Source organism: Tenrec ecaudatus, chromosome 13 (assembly GCF_050624435.1).
Source record: "Tenrec ecaudatus isolate mTenEca1 chromosome 13, mTenEca1.hap1, whole genome shotgun sequence".
Taxonomy (NCBI): Eukaryota; Metazoa; Chordata; class Mammalia; order Afrosoricida; family Tenrecidae; genus Tenrec; species Tenrec ecaudatus.
In genome coordinates, this window is record NC_134542.1 from 127,863,361 (window position 1) to 127,885,421 (window position 22,061).

Below are 22,061 nucleotides of genomic sequence, written 5' to 3' on the forward strand. Positions count from 1 at the left end.
GGGGAAGTGGAGAGGGAGGGGGGAAATGAGGAGTTGATACCAAGGGATCAGGTAGAAAGCAAATATTTTGAGAATGATGATGGCAACAAAGGTGCTTTACACAATGGATACATGTATGATTTATAATAAGAGTTGTATGAATCCCCAATAAAATGATTTTTAAAAATCCAAACAAGAAAAAATACCTCTCCGGGCTGCTCCGAGAGCCACAGCCAGAGACAGGGACATGAGGGGTCGATCGGGTGAGTGGGGTGTGCAGGCAGCGGGCTCTCTGGGAGGCAGCTGATGGTTGTGGCCGAAGTATCTTAAAGTAGCAGGGCCTGCGTGCGCCCTCTTCCCCACCTACCTCTTGTCTATCCCCCACCACCCACCCTGGCTCCCCTCCCTCATGACTGCCTGGATCCTCGTTGCTGTCAGCCTGTCACTCTCTCCATCACTGGCATATGGACTATGTCCTGCAATGAGTCCTGCTCTCTGACCCCGCTGAGCAAGGGGTCCCGAGACCTGCTTCCCCTTGGACGATGTCCCCCTCATCAAGTGCAGCACATCCCCCCTCCCCCCCCCAAAAGAGATCTGCCTCTTCAGCCTCATTGGCAATGTGGGTGCTTTCATGGTGGCTCAGATCTGCCTCTTCCGGTACGGGCAGCTCCTGGAGCGGAGTCGCCACTCCTGGTTAACACCAACGCTGCGAGCCTAGTAATAGTCGGCAACTTTGAGATGGACCGACCAAGTCTCTGCACTACGTGGGAGCCGGCGTAGCCTTCCCAGCAGGGCAGCTCTTCCTCTGCCTGCACCGTGCCCTCTCCTACCACGGAGCCGCGGGACCCCTGGACCTCGCCATGGCCCGCCTGAGGAGTGTGCTGGCTGTCATCGCCTTTGTCCTCCTTGTGCTCAGGGGGGTCTTCTTTGTCCATGAGAACTCTCAGCTGCAGCACGGGGTGCCCTGTGCCAATGGGTGCTCTTCCTCGACACCCTGGTGTTCTACGCCACCGTCAGCTATGAGTTAGGGGCTGTCTCCTCAGACCCACTAGTGGCTGCCCCCAACACACCTCAGCTGTGCCCCCGAGAACATTGCCAGGATCTGAGGTCTGGGCAGCAGGGAGCTGGCGCATCCCAGGCAGCTCCCAGCCCCATCTTCTTTGCATTTATTTTATACCGAAGACTAGTCCATCTGTGCCATGGAGGAGTGGCCCTGCCCTGGGGCCACCCCACTGCAGCTCACCCACCCCCAGAGGGGTCTGTAGTGTCAGGTCTTCATTCACCCAGCCAGTCCTTCTTCTGCTGCAGGAAGTGGGAGCTGGGGAGGGCAGGAGGGAGGGGAATCTGGTGAGGGGCAGGGGGCGCAGAGCACACCCTCCTCGTCTGAGAAGACCCACAGAGCTGCCCTGGGATTCTTTACTCCGCCCCCCACTTCCTTTGGGGCAAAATACACAGCAGAACCATGTGGGTATTTTAGTACTTTTTAAAATATCTATTAAAAGAATTCTAATTTGAAAAAACAAACAAACAACCACAACAAAATCTTCAACTACTAACCAAAAGGCTCCTCAGAAGAAAAGTCTGGCAATCTGCTTCCAAATGAGCACAGCCCCTGAAAAGCCCACGGAGCACAGTCTGATCTGACACACATGCAGCTGCCATGAATGGAAAGTGGCTCCATGGAAATGGATTTGGGTGTGGTTTTCTATGCTGCAGACAGACTGAGAATCTGCCTCCATGGGCCTTAAAGCAGGAAGCAGCCTGGCCCTAGAGCAGGACAAGAAAACTGGAGCGGGTCACACCACTGCGACTGACCCACGGCACTGGAAGAGAAAGAGCCTAACGGCAGGCCCTTTGCAACCCCACCCCGCCCCGAGATCTGGCTTCCAGCTACAAGGACACAACGCTCGAGGACAAAACTGGACCGCAGATGAAAGCTGAGGGAGTCCAAGCCGAGATGCTGGCATCTTCTGGGGGCTGTGTGCTCTGAGCAGAGATGGAGGCAAAAGATTGGTTTTTACAAGTAGTTACCAATTTACAAAAGGTTTGAGTTACGACGGGCCACACTCACAACAACCCTTTCTTCTTCTTTTTTGCCCATCTTATTGTCAGCAATGTGTACTGAATGCAGTTACAAGATGCATAATGTGCTGATGTTATGCTCATGCCAACCCCTGCAGCTCCAGTAGAGATATGACGAATACAAGGCAACATGAGTCTTTTTTTAAAAAAAAAGCATTTGGCTTATGTCAGCACCAAGTCCATGAACCCGTACTAACTGGGGGACAACCTGAATGTGGTTTCTGTGAACCAAGAGTCCTCCTTAGAAGCAAAGATGGTGTGAGCGTGATGCCCTCCTTCTGGACCCGTCATGAGAGACCCGCTGCTATTGAAGGACATCGTGCGTGGCCAGGGGGAGGGTCAACAAAAGCTAGAAGAGCTCTCAGCGAGATGGACCAGCCCACTAGCTGCAATCAAGGCTCAAACATATAAGAGATCATGAAAATGGCAAACTATCAACGATACGTTGTTCTGCTCCGTGTGAGCTGTCCTCGCGTCCACTTCTGTTCTTACACAGATGCGGCTGCCTGTAGTTGAAACTGACTCCATGGAAACGGGTCTGCTTTGGGTTTTCTATGGTGCAAACAGACTGAGAATCTGCCGCCATGGGCCCTCAACCCAGAAGTTGTACGTGGTCATAGCTGATGCTGTAGCAACTAGCAACAGCGTACTTAAGAAAAAGAAAAGAACACACAGAGGCTATTACAGAACCTTGTCTGGAGCAAGGATGCCCAGCCTGCTGGTGGCTTCATGATCACCGTGATGGAAAAGCGACTTCAAGTCACAAAAAAGGAGAACCAGCTTTGCAAGAGTGGTGCCTCCTTGGGGTCCACTCCTTCCTCCCGTGGCTGTGGCACCACTGTCAACCTTGGGCCCCAAGCTGAAACACAGGCCCCACCAGCACGTGCCTGCGTGTTTTCCTATAACATCCATGTGCTGCCAAGAATATCTGACCTGCTACAACCAGAAGGGACCTTATCTACTTGCCTCTTTGTTCACCCACAGTCAACACGGTTTTTTAATGGCTAAAAATAGGTTAAGCAACAAAAATTTTAAAACAGCTTCAAACAGGTATTTCAAGGTCCTTAGTGTTATAGGGTTATGCTTTCGCTTCTAATTGCAAGGTCAGCAGTTCAAACCCACCAGCTGCTCAGAGGGAAGGAAGGCTGTTAGCTCCCATAAGCATGGACAACAACCTTGGGAAGGAACCCCAAGAAGTTCTGTGTGTCCCACCGATGGTTGTGAGTCAGAGTGACTTGGTGATAGCTAGAACGAAGCCAAAGAACAAACAACCCACCCACACATACACTACATGGGCTTGGTAACCTGTTTTCATAAAGATGATTGTTGTTGGTACCATCGAGTCGATTCGAACACATGTGACCTAACGCACACCAGAATGAAACACTGCTCACTCCTGGGTATCCTCACAATTATTCCTAAACTTGAGCCCATTGGTGCAGGCACGGTGTCAATCCATCTCCTTGAAGGCCTTCCTTTTTTGCTGGCCCCCTACTTTACCAGGAATGGCGTCCTTCTCCAGGGACTGCTCTCTCCCGACAGCATGTCCAAAGTATGTAACATGAAGTCTCGCCACCCTTACCTCTAAGTGGCACTCTGGCCGTAATTCCTCTAAGATTTGTTTGTCCTTTTAGCAGTCGATGGTACTTCCAATGTCCTTCTCCAGCACCGCAATTCATATGCATTGCCTGCCCAACTTCCACATGCATGTGATGCAATTTATTGAAAATACTACGGCTAGCCTTGAGGGCAACCTACCAACGAGGACCAGCAACCCAACAGAGAAAACTGCAGGGCCAGCCATGATCCAAGCTACGCTGACCCCTCGGTAGCTGAACTTACTACAGAGGACATCACTGATGATATAGCCCGGGGAGAGTAGGTCTGTCCAGACCATACGGGAGCAAGCAGAGAGAGAGCGAGAGAGAGAGAGAACACAAACCTCATCATGCTCCACCAAGGCCCTCCCCAGGACATTCCTGCTGGGAGCAGCCAATGCACAGAGAAAACTGTAGACCAGCCCCACCATGAGATATAACGTCCCCCAGCTGACCCATAGCAATACAGAGGACGGCACTGGAGACACAGTGCTGAAAGCGTGCCTGGTTAGACCCCGCCCCCACTGGGGAGGAACACAAAGGGGGCGAAGTAATGAAGTCCCTGAAGAAACCTGAAAATAGACTGAATTGGTGGGGCAGGGCTTGGCACCTCATCAGACCCCATTGGAAAACATTCATAAAGGGCAGCAGACAGACCTGGAACTATTTATAGGGTGGGTTTTTTTTTAACTTTTCTTTTTCTCTGTCTGTTTATATAAGATAGGCAGGATAAACAATCCTGAGGAGAAAAACAATGAGATTGATGGTTCAGGGGGTCAGGGGAAAGGGAGTGGGGAGCCAACAAACTCAGGGACAGGGGAACATAAGGGATCTAAAATCAATATAGAGGAGGGTATAGAATGCCTGGTGGGGTTTGATTACGTGCAATGTATCCAAGGGGAATTACTGAGAGCCGAATGAAGGGTGAACATGATAGCTGGACAGGAGAAAAGTAAAAGAAAATAGGGGAAAGACCAAGGAAGAAAAAAATCTATTTATAGAGGTATAACTATAGGCATGTGTACATGGAAATATATTAATTTATAATAATAGGGATATATGTCTATTTACATATGAGATAGTTAAGGTTTATTGGGCCAACCTGGCTGATTATCACATGTGGGGTTAATTAAAGGGCGGAGGGATAAATGGCTCGGTGAGCCTCACCTTTCTAATTCTCAGGTCGCTTGCTCTCTGATGGTCAGACCAGGGTACAGCTGCCTTAGCCAGTTCGCTGCTTCAGCTGGCAAGTCTCACTTCCTGCAAGACATCCCTGAGGAGAAGCCACATGCATGTACCCTGGTGCAGCCCTGGGTGCTCAAACAGCTGCGTGGAGATCCCTGCCAGCGCTGAGATGCTTACATGCTCACTGACTCAGCTTTCCTCCTGCAGTCGGCATCATTGGGTCTGTTTTGTGAGATGGAGGAGGGCTTTGTAGATTTGTATAGGACATATGGGTTAATGTTGGACTTATGGCTTGGGCAGCACTGGGTTGGGATGCTTTCTTAATGTACACTTACCCTTTATATAAAACTCTTTTATACATGAGTTTCTGTGGATTTGTTTCCCTAGTTTACCCAGACTAACACAACATATATTTATATATTAAGTATTAAGGTATCAGATGGACAACTCCTCCCTCAACCCAAGAGCACTTTGTTCTAATAACCTGGCACTCTGTGATATTCACCTTCCCAAAAATGATCGCTGAAGACAAAATGGGTGCATTAGAAAATATGGTGAAGAAAGCTGATGGTGCCCCGCTACTAAAAGATATAGTGTCTGGGGTCCTAAAGACTTGAAGTTAAACAAGCAGGCATCCAGTAGGGAAGTAACTAAACCCACATGGAGGAAGCACACTAGCCTGTGAGATCATGAGGTGTCAATGGGATCAGATATCAGAAGATCCAAAACAAACAATTATATCTATATCAATAAGAGGGGTTAGAGAGGAGACCCAAAGCCCATCTCTAGACAACTGGACATCCCCTTACAGAAGGGTCACTCAAAAGGGTTAATTCAGACAGGGTGCCATACAGCACCAATGAAACATACATTCCTCTAGTTCTTGAATGCTTACACACACACACACACACACACACACACCATTATCGTGACCCTAGTTCTATCTCACAGATGAGTACGTACATTGATGCAGATAAGAGCCCTTGACACATGGAATCCAGGACAGATAAACCCCTAAGGAACAATAATGGGAGTAGCGATACCATGAGGGGAGGGGAAGGGAGGCAGAGAAAGGGGGAAATAATCATAATGATGGATATATACACCCCCACACACACCTAGGGGGACAAACAACTGAAATGTGAATGAAGGGAGACAGGGGATTTGCTCAAAAATAATATACAATTGATCAAGGGTTCATGAGGGTGGGAGGATGCGGGAGGAAGGGGAAACAAGATGTGCTGATACCAAAGGCTCACGCAGAAAGAAAATGTTTTGAAAATTATAAAGGTACCATATGCACAAATGTGCTTGATACAAATGACTTGTGGATTGTTATGAGATCTGTAAGAGCCACCAGTGAAGTTATTAATGGAAAGAAAAAATAAAAGAAATAAAATACTATGGCTTGGGTAAGGTGTACTTTTGTCCTCAAAGTAACATCCTTACTTTTCAACACTTTAAAGATGAACAAAAACATAAAATAAAAATAACCAAATCCACTGCAAGAGTAGATTCTGACTCAATGTGGTGAGGCTGTCTTTACTGGAGCAGACAGCCTCACCAGTAGTACAAGGCTTACCCAACAGGGGGCACCAGGCTCCACAAGATTACAACCCAAAATAAATCTTAAGGAGCACTTCTTCTTTATAGCATTTGGGGTTACCATGCGGTGGAATTAACTCAATGACAACTAACATCATCCAAGACAAATGTTAGTCAAGAGATTGATTCTGTCATTTCCTGCTACAGGGCAGTGGGAGGCAGGGATGCCCGAGTCATGTCCTACAATCACTTGGCCTCTCTGGGCCTCAATATCCTTCCCCATTACATGGGTATAACCCACCCCATTCAACACCCACCCCAGGGCAGACTGTTGGTAACTAGTAAGTTGGCCAGACTCATGGCAACCCCTTGTCCAAAGGAACAAACACTAAATCAAACTCTTAATTTCTAGCAGTTTTAATGGTATGTAATTCACAAATCACACAATTCAGAAGTTCAATCACATCAAGAAGAGTTGTATAATCATCACCACACGCAATTTAAAGAGATTTGCTTTGTTCTTTTACTATTGTCATTAACTCCACATAGCCCCCAAACTTCCCTGCATACCCCCAAGGTACCACTAATCCAGTTACTGTCAGTACAGATTTACCAATGCTGGATTTCATGTACAGAAAATTTTTTTAAATAAAACCAAAAACAACAACAAAGTAAAACAGAATAACCTCAACTGAACAGAAAGTGGACATTTTTATAGACACCATTCACAGAAAGTGGACATTTTTACAAAACAAATTTAAAATGTGTCAAAAGGAGGCGCTAAGTTTCCACCTCACTGCGTCTGTAGTCACCCCCTTTCCACTGCACTCTGCATGACAGCGAGGCCATTCACACCGTCTATGGTCAGTGGGGATTTGCTGGAGCCTCAAGGCATGTGTATGCCCCTTCACCTGTTTTACTTTCAAACTGAAACAATTTTAAAATGGGTCAAACGGGAAACGCAGTGATAAGAATTTACATTTTAACCTGACTCCGTCTTCTTTTCCTTGGCCGATTTCCCAGGAGTAGATCACAGCAGAGCCTATCCAGGCAGATACTCTTACGAGTGAAGTCACAGCTCTTACTACGCCGTTACCATCATCGTGGAAACGGCCTCCTCCTCTGAAGCTCCCTTCACACCCAACGGGGGAAACTGGGTCATCGCTCCGCTTCTGAACGGGCTCCCCAATCCTCCTCCTATGCTCCTCCCTGCACCCTCACCGCCCCGCCCCGCCCCGCCCCACGGTGCTCTTCATGACTTGCCCTTTGGCTTATAGAGCCATTGCTTCCATTGTCACTGCGTTTTTAACACCCCCCACTTCTTGCCCCCTCTGCTGTGAAAGCATCCCGAGTTCAGGAAGTAATTTGCCATTCGGCATGGGGACAAACTGGATTTCTGATCGTCCCCAACCGTCCTGAGGCATTTGCCCTAGGAATTCATTTAAGTGAATGGCAATTCCCCTGCCCCAAAGCCTCCCTGGATAAAGCAGGGCGGTCGATGATTGTTTTAGGGACGGTGGAGAGGCCCTCACCCTTGAGGGCAAAACAGGAGCGGCTGGTTTGGGGAATGCTGTGGGGGTCGCTTTCTCAGCTGGAGCCCACTGCAGGAGAAGGCGGGCACTGCCTGGTCAAGGCTTTCCTTTTGGAATGCGTCTCTAGCCTCAGCCAGTTATTTTCTGGTACCCAGAGGGTGGCTATGCCCCTCCTCCCAGATGGTCCCTGGGGCAGGGCACCTGACAGTTGTTAGAGATTTACTCCTAGGCTGAGCGCGCAGCTAGCTCCCGGTTTTAAGGTTAAGAGAGAGCGCTCAGGTGAGCTCAGCACCAGGTACAGGGCAGCGCCCTCTCACAGGGGACAGAAACAGATGGTCAGCGCTCTGGGAGGGCTGCGTGGCCCATGGGTTCTAAGACTTCCTTGCACAATTGGAATCATCTGGGTAGCATTATAAACTTGGCCTCAAAGATATATTTGGTTTCTGGGCCACCTGCAAGGACTCTGATTCTGGGCACTTGAGCGGAGGCTGAGGATCCTGCTTGCCTCTGGAACCCCCTGCTCTAACCTGGCCCCTTAATTTATAAAGCAGAGACAGACCCAGGATGAAAAAGCAATTAGGTGCCAATCACTGGGTTTTTTAAAAGTGCTTTAAATTCTCTAGTTAAGCCCTACCTGACTAGTATCTGAAGCTGTCCCCACTTTTCAGTCATACCGTCTAGAAGCCAGCACAGGGTATATATGGATACACATATATACACAGGTACATTATGTATGTATGTGGGTATGTAGGTGAGTGTGTACATATATGGGGCATCTACTAAATGTGCCAACCTCAATATCTCGACTGTCTCATTTAATCTTCAACGCTATCATGTGTAGTAGACATTATAACTACCGTTCTCCGGATGGAAACTGAGGCTCAGAAAGACTGAGGCATTTGGTCAAAAAAACAAAACCAACCCCTAAACTCACTGTCATCGAGTTGATCCTGACTCATAGATCCTAGAGAAAAGGGTAGAACTGCGTGGTTCCAAGGGGGTCAATCTTTAAGGGAATAAGAAGCCTCGTCAGAGCAGCTGGTGATTTCAAACCGCTGACATTGTAGTTAGCAGCCCAATGCTTAGCTCACCTTCCCAATATGATCACTGAAGACAAATGGGTGCATAAGCAAATGTGGTGAAGAAAGCTGATGGTGCCCGGCTACTAAAAGATATCGTGTCTGGGGTCTTAAAGGCTTGAAGTTAAATAAACAAGCGGTCATCTAGCTGAAAAGCAACAAAGCCCACATGGAAGAAGCACACCAGCCTGTGTGATCATGAGGTGTCAAAGGGATCAGGTATCAGGCGTCAAAAAACAAAAAATCTTATCACTATGAATGAGAGGGAGTGCAGGTTGGGGACCCAAAGCCCATCTTACAGAAGGGTCATGGGAGATGAGCCAGTCAGGATGCAGGGTAGCAATGATGAAACATACAACTTTCCTCTAGTTCTTAAATACTTCCTCCCAACCTCACCCCCATCATGATCCCAATTCTACCTTACAAATCAGGCTAGACCAGAGAATGTACACTGGTACAGATAGGAACTGGAAACACAGGGAATCCAGGACAGATAAACCCCTCAGGACCAGTGACTAGAGTGGCAATACTGGGAGGGTGGAGCAAAGGTGGGGTAGAAAGGGGAAACTGATGACAAGGATCTACATATAACCTCCTCCCTGGGGGATGGACAACAGAAAAATGGGTGAAGCGAGACATCGGGCAGTGTAAGATATGACAAAATAATAATAATCTGTAAATTATCATGAGTTCATGAGGGAAGTGGTAGCAGGGAGAGAGGGGGGGGGAATGAGCTGATACCAAGGGCTCAAGTAGAAAGAAAATGTTTTGAGAATGATGATGGCAACAAATGTGCAAATGTGCTGTACACTGTGGATGGATGGATGGATGGATGGATTGTGAGAAGCATTGTATGAGCCCCCAATGAAATGATTTTTTTTTTAAAGACACACAATTGGTTAAATAATGGAGCTGGGATTTGAAGCTGGATGCCGCCTTCTTTTGCACCCGCTTTAATACTTCAGGGGATTTTTGGGTGCTGGTGTCCTTGAGAATCCCTGTTACAGCCAATGGGACAGCCTTCCCCCCTTGTTACCCAGCTGCCCAGCTTCACCCTGAAGCTTATTCCCAAGGCTGATTTTCTCTAACTTTTAGCTGACCTTTAACTTCTTTCAGCCCAATAACCTTACTTGGCTCTTGTGGGTTTGTTCAATACTGTGTCTCTGTCCATCCTATCAATCAGAGCTGTCATTCCCGGAGGGCAGGGACCTTGGGCCTTGGGCTTGCTGGTTCCTAGCAGTCAGGGCCAGCTTTAACCACGAGAGCTGAGTACATAGTTTTAGGTTGTTCAATCGACAGCTCCTTAAAAGGCTGCTGTCTGAACAGACAGGTCTTCAATGGCCACCTGAGGCAGCAGCGGGCCTCCGGTTTGAGGAACAGAAAGAAGCCGGGGGTGGGGGTGGGGGTTCTACAGTGAGATGAGGCCAGAAGGGTGGTTTGCGGTGGGTCCACCAGGGCCTTTAAGCCACAGAGACTTAGCCAAGTTCCTGCAGAGCTTGTGTCTCCCCCAGTGCTGTCTTGTCCTCGCCCTGCACTGTGAAACTGAGTTGACAGGCTAGAACCCCATCGAAGTCAACTAGGTAACTCCAGGGCAAGTGGTTCTCAACCCTCCTCATGCCGTAACCCTTTAATAGAGTTCCTCATGTTGTGGGGACCCCCTCCCCGAACCATAAAGTTATTTTCATTGCTACTTCATCCCTGTACTTTTGCTACTGTTATGAATCAGGCGACTCCTGTGAAAGGGTCATTGGACCCACGCACCCCCCAAAGGGGTCATGCCCCACAGATTGAGAACCGCTGCCCAGGACCTGCTTTTCTGTATTTGGTACCAGACAGTGAAACAATGACGGGCAACTCAGAATCACATTAGGATTAAAATTTGACCAAGGTGTTTCTGCTCCAGGAAACCTAGCATACTCCAGTGCACATGAACTTGGAATTTACAACAAACCTAGATAAGAGCAGAACGGAAGATTCCCTTTGCCCACTGAAAAGAAATCCTTTGCTGAGGAAATTAAAAATGCAAACGAGACTGGAGAAGAGTGCTTAAGCAACATGAGCATTTATTTAAATGATCTTAGTAGCACCAATGAGTTAGTTGTGAAAATATAGCTAACACTTGCTAATTCAACATTTTCATGAATGGCACCAATTTAAGTGTTAATAATTATTAGTTTAATTGCCTACCATTTATTTAATAATATTCCATAATTTGGGCAGCTTCTCATCCACTGTGACAAATTAGTTAGGCTGAATTAATAATATTTACTTATTATATTTATATTATATTTAACATATTATAATAATTGGATGTCTTCAATTAAATCATCCTAGTGTCCCATTTATCAGTTCATGACACCAAGTAAAGCACCGAGTGTAAGTGGCCTCACACAGACACACCTGAATCTTTTCTTTCAGTTGATTATTTAAACAGCCTATTCCTGGGCCTACCTTTGATTTCAGCCTCTTTACCATATTAAACTTAATTCCTCACTGCTCTGGAATTTTCCAGACCAAAAGAATTCAACCAGTTGCTACTGCTAGGGACAGATTCACACTTCTTAATTTGATATGCATTCACTCCACTTCTGTAATATACTATCTGTAAGATAAGATATGGAAGGGAAAAAAGCCCACTAGTTAAACACACACACACTAGTTTTTACATAGCAAGGATCTTTAAAATACTCATTCTTTTTTTTTGTTGCTGTTGTTGTTAACATAACTGGGCTAGGTAGTCTCAGTGGTTTGGGCACTTAAAATGTAATAAATTTGTAAATTATCAAGGGCTTGTGGGGGGATGGGGAAAATGAGGAGCTGATACCAAGGGCTCAAGTAGAAAGCAAATGTTTTGAGAATGATGATGGAAACAAATGTTAAAAAGTGCTGACACATGGATGGATGGGTGTATGGATTGTGATAAGAGTTGTAGGAGCCCGCAATAAAATGATTTTTTTAAATGCACTAACAACCTTTAATAAGATCTAACATAATATAGTCACTTCCATGAAGAGATCTGCTGTAAGCACTCAATTAGAAGGCAGTTTCCTTGGGGCGTGGCTTATTTTTTGCTGGGTCTGGATCCTGCATCTGTCTCATAAGTTGGCCTGCAGCTCTTTAGGTGCAAACGCGAGGCCTCCCATCTTTGCTGATCCTGGGTGTCCTCAGCAACCTGCCCTCTGACATGCTGACCTTGGATTCACTTGTCTTTGCAGCCCGAAGCCTGACCATCTCGGGTTCATTGGCCCCTGCAACTAGGTGTGCCAAGAGAAGCCTTCCCCCCTGACCCACAGGCTTGGAGCTTGTCCACCCCGCCAACTTCAGGAGTCCTCTCCTTGAGATCAACCTCTGTGTATGTATACATATTTAAGCTTTACTGATTTTGCTCCTCTAGAAAATCTAGCCTAAGGCATCCAGCACTTTCTACTTTTAAGAAACTACCCTAAAGAAATAAGACTGAATACAAGTGAAGGCCATAGTGACCCAGATCGCAGCGCTCTTCACCTTAGAAACAGGGTAGAAATAATTTAAACCTCTAGGAAGGCAGTATGTGTAAGCAGGGCATTTTACAACCCTGTTTGTGATATGGTGTGACTGCTAACAAGATGCTCGCCATGTGCTTTATGATAGTCTGATAAGTGTTCCTACTTAAGACGTTTTATCACATTCAGGATGCCACTGATTGTTAAGACACAACACGACTCCAGGTTCCACTAAGGGGGAGGGGTGGGATGGGGGCGAATCTAATAAGAGGCATCGAAATACAGCTGGTCCCAAAGCTATCCCTTCATGTAAGCGACAATAACCAATACCCTGACAGGCAGAGAGTGTCAGGAGGGTAACCTTCATGTCTCAACCTTGACCCTGGATGGAAGGAGGGACATTAAATTACCCTTGAGAACATGAACAAGCCATGCTTACAAAAACTTAAGTCTGCACTTGCACTATAGAGATGGTCTGAGAAAATCTCAACCAAGTGTTTTAACTCCCTCTAATTTCAAAAATGTGCGTGAGTGGCAGGGCCTCACGGGATTTCAGAAGCAAGCACAAGCCCCAGCTGGGATCCTCTGCGGTCAACACAGGCTACCAGTGCCGTAGAGCTAACCAGTAGCACCGTGCAAGACTCAGTTATTAAAATGCAAAAACACACGAGCCTTAGTATTACTGTTAAGCAAAAAAATAATCAGGATAACATATGTGGAACATGTTATCTCTTTGCAGAGAGCAGTGGGAAGGTGGTTTCTGTAGGCGCTGAGATGTGGGTGGTGTTTTTCTCTAAGGGACTTCGTGGTTATAGGTTTTCTAAAGTGAGTGTGCATGTAGTGACCATCTAGGAAAATGGAGAAATGAAACAAGCGTGGCCAGGGAAGGTGTGTCAAAGGGTGTGCCTTGAAGTGAAAAGGTGGCAGCGTGACAACACCACAGGGCCAGGCAGAGGACAGACGCTTAGCACCTTTGTTAAGTGAACACATCAACTGAGAAATGACTACATCAGGGGAAAACTATTCAAACACCAGCCTGTCTCCAGAGGTTCCAGCCAGAGTCTGGCTCTTCTGTGGGCCACTCTCCCTGGCTGAGCCTGTGGACAGGGCCAGGACACAAGTGGGCAACATCAGAAACTCAAACTCACTGCCATCGAGTCAAATGACCCTAGAGGCCAGGGTAGACCTGCCCCTGTGGATTCTCAAGGCTGAGTTCGTATGGAAGTACAAAGCCTCGTCTTTCTTCCACAGTTTGATGGTTTTGAACTGCAGATGTTGCAGTTAGCTGCCCAACATGTAACCACTACGCCACCAGGGCCCTCACTTCAGGATTTAGAATTAACTTGGCAGCCAGGGGGTTTCGCAGTCAGAGTCAGTCATAAGCCTGCTTTCTCGTCTGTAAAATGAGGCCTGAGCCTCTATAAGGTACCTCCCGATGACAGAGTGCTTGGAATATGGAGGCAAGTACCTGTGGGAGGGCCTGGTGTGCTCTCTGAAATGCGTGTGTGAGCCCAGGACACCATCCTGCAGACCTAAGAGCTCTAGACAAACTGCTCTGTCTCCCATCGCTGCTCAGCACCTGGGAAAGACACCAGTTCAGCTCCAACCTTCCTGACCTTCTGGGGCACTGTCCTCTGCACTGGTCCCGTGCTAGGACTGCGGATACAGAGATGAAACACGGGTCCCTGCTGTGGAGTGTTGGCTGGGGGAGCCAGCTGAGCAGAGGATCACAGCACCCTGCGGGGTGAGCTCGAGGGGGCGCCTTGGGGAGCAGCTTCCGGGAGGGGGATGGCTCATCTGCATGGAGGGGATGGCTCACCTGCATGAGTAGCCATCCAACAGTCTAAGTTCCCCACACGCGTCTCACGATTTTGTGAGGTGTCCTCCCTTTCACAGATGAGGGCTCTCTGGCTGATACGTGTCATGTCCACAGAGCTTTCACCAGGTGTGTTGGGGGCACTGAGGCAGAGAGAGGGTGAGCAAGCTGCAGCAGTTAAAGTCAATAAGGGCATGTTGCTATAGGGAGGCAGGCGAGGCAAAAGCCTGAGGCCAAGGGGTACAGATACCCCTTCACCCCTCACCTCCCACTCCCGTGAGCTGTGGTTTCCTTGTGGAGACCCTGACCATATTGGTTTGGAAGAGAAAATGTCCCTGGGATGTCATCACCGGTCACTTCCCTCCAGCCTCCTACTGGGAAAGGCATTCAGCAAAGAGATCCTTCCTCGTGTGGCCTGGACCCGGTGGAGAAGTCTGAGTCCCAGCCAGGCCCTAGGAGGATGCCCGGATGCCACCAAGGAATCTCCGGGCTCTGGCAGGGAATGGCCCTCATCCGACAGGGTGCCTATTCTCTGAGCCCAGGACGAGATGGGCGTGGCATGTAAATTCCACAGACAGGCCCTGTGATTCCTAGTCCCTGGTTATGCAAGCAAATACCAACACAGGCACAGCTAGGAAGGGTCTTTGCAGGGGGAACTGCAGTTACTAATAGGCTGGCCTTAAAATAAAGACATTACCTTGGATTATCTAGGTTAGAGTCTAGGGCAGGTGTCCTCAAATTGCGGCCCACGGGCCACAAGCGGCCCGCAGAGGACATTTATCCGGCCCGCTGGGTATTTTTGCCCCGTTTGCTTTTTACTTCAAAATAAGATATGTGTGCATAGGAATTGGTTCATAGTTTTCTTTAAAAACTAGTCCGGTCCTCCAATGGTTCTGAGGGACAGTGAACTGGCCCCCTGTTTAAAAAGTTTGAGGACCCCTGGTTTAAGGTCTTACGAGTTTTCTAAGGGCCATCCAAGACACAATTGGTCCCAATGCACCTGGTACAACAGAGGAAAGATGCAGAGTCGGAGGATGTAGTGCATGTACCCAATTGCCTCCACAAATAGCGGCTTCTTTTTACATGAGGCCAGTAGAACTGGATGGTGCCTGTTACTGACTGTTTTGATCGAAGATTACATAGAGGAACCCTGCTCGAAGGGGGAACAGCACAGAATAGAATGTCAAAATCTCATGGGCTCCAGACTTTCTGGAGTCCTCAAAGTGGTATAAAACCCTGAGAGGATTTCCCTGAGATGATCCGTAAGCCTTAAGCCAAAAATAGCTCCTGAAGTCAACTAGTTTAAAAAAGAAGGGAAAAAAAATGCTGCCTTGGGCATTATGTTCTTTAAAGAACTATCTCCTGAAGTCTTAACACCAAGCATTAGCCTTCGTCAACTAGTAAAAAGTGTCTGCCTCGGGCATTACGCCCTTTTAAGGACTAGCTAGGTGGTGCCATGGAATGCTAAGAGGGAAAACCAACCGTCTTGAAAGAAGTAGAGCTCCTTTAGAGATAAGGATGCTGGGCCTGTCTCACCAACGTTGGACACCTTTTCAGAAGTGCATCATGTTAGTGGGCAAATAGAGGGGCAGCAAAGCAAAAAGGGGGGCCTTGACCGAGATGGGCTGACCCGGGGACTGCAACAGTGGGCTCAGACATAGGAACAGTGGTGAGGGTGCACCGAGCCTGGCATGTTTCGTTCTGTTGTGCACAGGGTTCCTGTGGGGCGGAGCCGACTAGATGGCATTGAACAACATGCGCATCAAACCGACCATCCAAAAGGTAGCGAACTTCCTTGTTGGTGTTAGGGCCACCGAGTCAATCGGACTCAGTGAAGTCTTAGAGGACTGTACGGTGGTCACATTGGTTTTCCAGGCTGCGATCTTCATGGGAGCAGATTACCAAATCTTTTCCCCCATGAATTCACTAGTGGGCTCGAACTACCAGTCTTTTCAGTTCCTTGCTGAACATTTAACCATTGCACTACCAGGCTACTTAGACCCCTAAAGGGGCAGGAGATGGATGTTGGTGGGCAGGGAGCCGCTCAGAAAGGGTGAGAACAGATACAGAGCTGGGAGAATGCAACCACTGTTCCTCAAGGGCCACCTCACGGAGGGCCAGCAGACCAGGCGTCAATCAGGGGACAGCAGTGCTGGCGCACACAGATTCTGCAGAAAACGCTTGGCGAGCAGGTGGAACAGAGGAAGCTCAGGAGGGCGTGGCGGGCAAGGCCAAGGAGCTGGCTTCACTGAAGGAGCAGAGAGGCGAGCAGGTGCAGGCATATGTCCAGGGCCTTCACGACAGCACCCCTCAGCCCCTGGCCTCCAGGTCCACATGCTCCAAACTCAGGGGAAAGGCAGGCTTTCATCTCAATGAGAGCACCTCTAGAAATGGCTGGATCTACCCCTTAGTGTATAGGCCAGCCTGTTGGAGGGCTGTGTCACCTGTTACCTGGCAAGCAAGTAACTCAAGTTAGTCTGCAAAACAAGTAAGGGGGCAAGGCATGCTCGAGAGACTGGCCGTGTTCAAGAGAACAGGGAAGGAAGGGTGTTCGGAATACAGAACTAGGGGCCCAGGCCTGGGGGCCCAGGAAAACTTACTGAGGGATGTCAGGCAGGAGCCGTTTCGAAGCTCCCTCAGGCATGGGGCTGCACTGTGGCAGGCCACCTGGATGCAGAGAAGCAGACCCTGGCCTGAGGTGCTCTAGACTCCTCTCTGACCAGGCCGGTCGCAGAGGCCTCTGACTGCTGGATAGGAACAGGAAGGATTGATGACTGCTCTGATGACAGGAAGGGCGCTCTCTGGGAGCCTCAGAACCTGTGTCTGCCACCACTGCTGGGCTCCCAGTAGGTCCCCTCCTTCCCTGGTACAGTAACAATCTTGAAAGCCATACATGCCCTTATTGGCTAATTTAACAGGCAAAGGTTGGACTGGCCCATGGATTGTTGTTTTGTTTTGTTCTGGAAATAACACAAGAAATCCCAATGTACAAAACGGAGGCACTCGAGGACTCTGCTTGGGGAGGGGGTGTTGACGGAGAGAGGCCCCTTAGCTCATCGTTTTTGCACAAAGACCAGGGAGTCTGAAGGCAGTCTCCATCAATGAATGGCGGGCTTGGAGTTGGCCCTCTAGATTACTGACAAGGTTGGTTGAAGTGCCACTTGGCTGCCCTTGGTCAAAGGGGAAGTGAGAAAGCTGTGGGAAAATCTTTGAGGCTTTACACCATCCTCCACATGCTATTGACATTGGTTATGTCTGGAGAAAGCTGGCTCTGGGTCTGAACTAGACCTCTACTTCCCTCTGGATGGACCAGGGTAGGGGCTGTGAGGACACAGGAGAGCTGTCTGGCTTCTCTGTGGAAGCCTCTGACAGGCAGAGTCTAGCCCCTCCTTGGTACTTGGTGGAGATCCTGACACCTAATGTGGGCTTCCCTGACTGGGCTCCCTGACTGGGCACCTGGTGCTAGTGTATTAGCATTCCACGGCCTGGCTGAAGGGGACGGAGTGGGAGCTGAAGGGCAAGGAAGGACAGGCTGGCAGGGCTTTCTGGGCAGGAGAGTGAAGGAACAAGGTAACAATCTTCCCAGATCTGCCCAGCTGGCCAGTGAGGGGCATTCCACATCTTAGACCTGCTGCCAAGAGGCCACTCAGGGCAACCTCCCTCCTCAGGAAATTGAACTCCAAGGGAAGAGGTGAACTTGTCCTGGCTTTTCAGCTGCTGGCTGACTGGGCCTAAATTAAAAGCCAAATTTCTTGACCTCTGGTTCAGTGCCCTTTCCCCCAACATGGACTAAGGCTGATACAGAGCAGACACGTCAACGTGTGAACGAGGCTCTCTAGAAAGCCCTCATCTGAGTCCCAATTCTGCTCCTAACCTACTGGGTGACCTGGGGCAGAAAGAACCCCCTCTCTGGGCCCCAACTTCCTCACCTGGCACTGTGTCTCTGCGGTCTTGTGGCAGGGGTCCTCAAACTACAGCCCTGGGGTCCCATGCGGCCGCTGAGGACATTTATCCGGGCTGGCCGGGTGTTTTTGCCCCGTTTGTTTTTTTTTTACTTCAAAATAAGATATGTGCAGTGTGCATAGGAATTTGCTCATAGTTTGGTGGGTTTTTGTTGTTTTTTTTTAACTATAGTCGGGCCCTCCAATGGGTCTGAGGGACAGTGAACTGGCCCCCTGTTTAAGTTTGAGGACCCCTGGTTGCGGGATCTAGCACCCTCTCCAGAACCTAGGATCCACTCTTAGCCCACTGCGCAGTCATTTCCCAGGCAGGTGGGAAAGGCCCTAGGAACTCCCAGGTGCGAGCTGCTCCCCAGTGGGCCCACCCTCTAATGCGGCTAAATACAAAAGGCCAAGTTGGGCTGCCATCCACCGGTCAGCAGTTTGAAACCAGCAGCTCCACAGCAGACTGACAGGCCTTTCGACTTCGGAAACGAGTTACCGTCTCCGGCGCCCATGGGGTCGCGGGGAGTCCTAACCAACTCGGTGGCAGGGAGTTCGGCCTTTGGGGTCTGCAGGCGCCCGGGGGCCAGATCCCAAAGAGCCCAGGTAGACCCAACGGCAGCCCCGCCCCCGGCCTGCGGAGGATGTGAGCTCACTCCGGCCCTCCCCCGCCCCCCGGCTCTGCAACAACCCCTGCCCCGCCCTGCCCCGCCCCGCCCCGCCCCTGGCATTTCCAGGAAACCCCCGCCCGAGGCGGCCACCGCCGCCCGCCACCTACGGGCTGCCCGCAGCCTGCCTGCCCGGGCCGGGCCGCCGGGCGCCGCGGGGCCGGCAAGGAGGCTCCGAAGGCGAGCCGGCGGCCCTCGCCCCGCCGGCGGGGACCCGCAGCGGCGCCGCCGGGGGGCGGACGGGCTCCTACCTGCCGCCCCGCTGCCCTGAGCCCGCCCGCCCGCGGCCGGGAGCCAGCGGCGCGCACGCCACGCCCCCCGCGCTTCCGGCGCGCCACGTGACCGCGCGCGCACGTGTTCCGGCTTCTAGGCATCACGGGCCGGAGGCTCTGCGCGGGCGGCCGGGTGGATGCCCACCTAGGACGGGAGCGGAGCGGACCGGGCCGGGGCAGCGGCGGGCGGGCGGAGGGCCGGCGGGGCCCCTGCCCTCTGTGAGGCCGGGCGCCCAGGACGCCCCGTGGGCGGTGGTCCCCGCCATGAACCCCAGGGGCCTCTTCCAGGACTTCAACCCGAGTAAGTTCCTCATCTACGCGTGCCTGCTGCTCTTCTCCGTGCTGCTCCCCCTCCGCCTGGACGGGGTGATCCAGTGGAGCTACTGGGCCGTCTTCGCGCCCATCTGGCTGTGGAAGGTCATGGTCATCGTGGGCGCCTCTGTGGGCGCGGGCGTGTGGGCCCGGAACCCACGCTACCGCACGGAGGGGGAGGCCTGCGTGGAGTTCAAAGCCATGTTGATCTCCGTGGGCATCCACCTGCTGCTGCTCTTGTTCGAAGTCCTGGTGTGTGACAGGGTGGAGAGAGGGACCTACTTCTGGCTGCTGGTCTTCATGCCGCTCTTCTTCGTGTCGCCGGTGTCCGTGGCCGCCTGTGTCTGGGGCTTCCGACACGACCGCTCCCTGGAGCTGGAGATCCTGTGCTCTGTCAACATCCTGCAGTTTATCTTCCTCGCCCTGCGGCTGGACAGGATTATCCAGTGGCCCTGGCTGGTGGTGGTCGTGCCTCTGTGGATCCTCATGTCCTTCCTCTGCCTGGTCGTTCTCTATTACATCGCCTGGTCGCTTTTGTTCCTTCGGTCCCTGGCTGTGGTCGGGGAGCAGCGGAGAACCCACTTGACCATGGCCGTGAGCTGGATAACCATCGTGGTGCCCCTGCTCACCTTTGAGGTCCTGCTGGTTCACCGAATGGACGGTCACAATGCCTTCTCTTACATGTCCATATTTGTTCCCCTTTGGCTTTCCCTAGGGACGTTAATGGTCACGACATTTAGGCGCAAAGGGGGCAATCATTGGTGGTTTGGTATTCGCAGGGATTTCTGCCAGTTTCTTCTGGAAATTTTCCCGTGTTTGAGAGAATACGGGAACATTTCGTACGACCTGCATCACGAAGATAGTGAAGATGCTGAAGAAACGGCGCTTCCCGAAGCCCCCAAAATTGCCCCCGTGTTCGGAAAGAAGGCCAGGGTCGTTATAACCCAGAGCCCTGCAAAATGTGCGCCCCCACCTCCCAAGTTAAATATTGACATGCCAGACTAAAAGTGCATCTCAAGGGAATAGAAATCTTAAGTGGAATAGAAACAATACAGACTCACACACTGCACCTTTTCTCGCTCCATTCCAAACCCACAACTGCAAAGGGGCCTCCCTGCCCTTTCAGCTCTGCTGTGTTTTATTTCGATGCTTATCAACATGTGCCATAGATTTAAGCAGACGTTTTAATTTAGGGTTGTGTGAGGTGTGTGTGCATGTGGGAGGAGCGAAGTTGGTGCTTCTTCAAATCTCTTGAATTGTTTCTGATTAAAAGGAATAACTGCACACCTATTCGGTTTTGTTTAAGTTCTAATATACCCATCAAAGGTAGTAGTTTGAGAAGGTTTTCTATATATATACTGCTTGTCTAAAATTATATTTCAGATTGTTCCTGTTGTGACATAATAGCAAATATAAAGAATTTTCTTTGCTCACTTATTTGTAAACCTCATAATTGTTATTTCCACTGTGTCTAGTGTTAAAAAATAGTTCTTTGGACTTTGTTGATTCTGGTCTTAATATCTTATTAGAGGAATCTTTTTCTGTCAGTGAAACCATGTTTATATAATATTTACCTGAATATTTTGCACTGTAATATGTTTGGTTCTGGATCTGTATAGTATAGTACAGTGTGCTGTGTGAGAGTATTTTTTTCTAAGTTTTATGAGAAGCTTTATGTCTACTACAGGTAGACATAAAATGAATTGAAACATGAATTCATAAAAATGAATTGGAACATGAATATGTGTCCGGTGTGGAATCTTAACTTCTGTAGAACGCCTGAGCACAAGAATTCAAAATCCCATGGATCTTAGAAGTCAAGTGGTAGGAGACTAGTCTGGCAGTTTTAAGTCAGAAGAGAGATCCACTGTCCTTTGGGACTAGGTGTCTTGCACAGTAGTGTCTCTCTAGGAGGCAGCAAAACAAACACATGGTTTGTGAATTTCAGGACTCTTGAATTCTATGTGGCTGCGGTTCTGAGCAGCCCTCGTGGCATAGTGGATTACATGTTGAGCTGCTAACGCAGGGTGGAGAACGATGAGACTCTCAGCTCCCATCAAGATTTATAGCTTCAGCAACCCTAGACAGAGTCCCTGTGAGTGGGACTCTGCCCACAGCAGTGGGTTTGTGTTGGGAAAGATAGTCTAGCATTACTGTCATTGAACGCTGTAACCAAACAGGTTTACCAGGTCAGGTATTATTTTAAGGCTCAACCCTAACTTTTTGATCCATCAGCAATAGGAAAACAGAATAACAGAAATAATTTTTTTTTAATGAGGACAATGTTTCTTTAGATACTGGTGGAATATTGGGAAGAAGGACAGAATCCAGATCATAAGCCATCTTGAGATCAAATATTTGTTATTGTTAGTTGCCATTGTCCATTTCAAAAGGTACAGATGGAAGCGGTTTTTACAAGCAGGGTTTATAAATTATATCAATTTAACTCCACATGAATAAAGTAAACTCTGCCTTTAGCCGATGCCATGGACACATGTATCCAGTTTAGAGTAAAAAGAAAACATATTTGCTTGTTTTAGCCCTAAAAATAATCTTACTAAACTATAGAA

The 22,061-nt window shown here is 49.3% G+C and overlaps 1 protein-coding gene and 1 pseudogene across 1 annotated transcript; both read left to right on the plus strand.

The window, feature by feature from the left end:
* Window positions 1–388: 388 nt before the first annotated feature.
* LOC142424096 (transmembrane protein 150A pseudogene) lies at window positions 389–19,178 on the plus strand (annotated as a pseudogene).
* Window positions 19,047–21,232, plus strand: TMEM185B (transmembrane protein 185B). The gene has a single exon (XM_075530239.1). The coding sequence runs from the start codon at window positions 19,444–19,446 to the stop codon at window positions 20,494–20,496; it is 1,053 nt and encodes a 350-aa protein (XP_075386354.1). The 5' UTR covers window positions 19,047–19,443; the 3' UTR covers window positions 20,497–21,232.
* The last annotated feature ends 829 nt before the right edge of the window (window positions 21,233–22,061 follow it).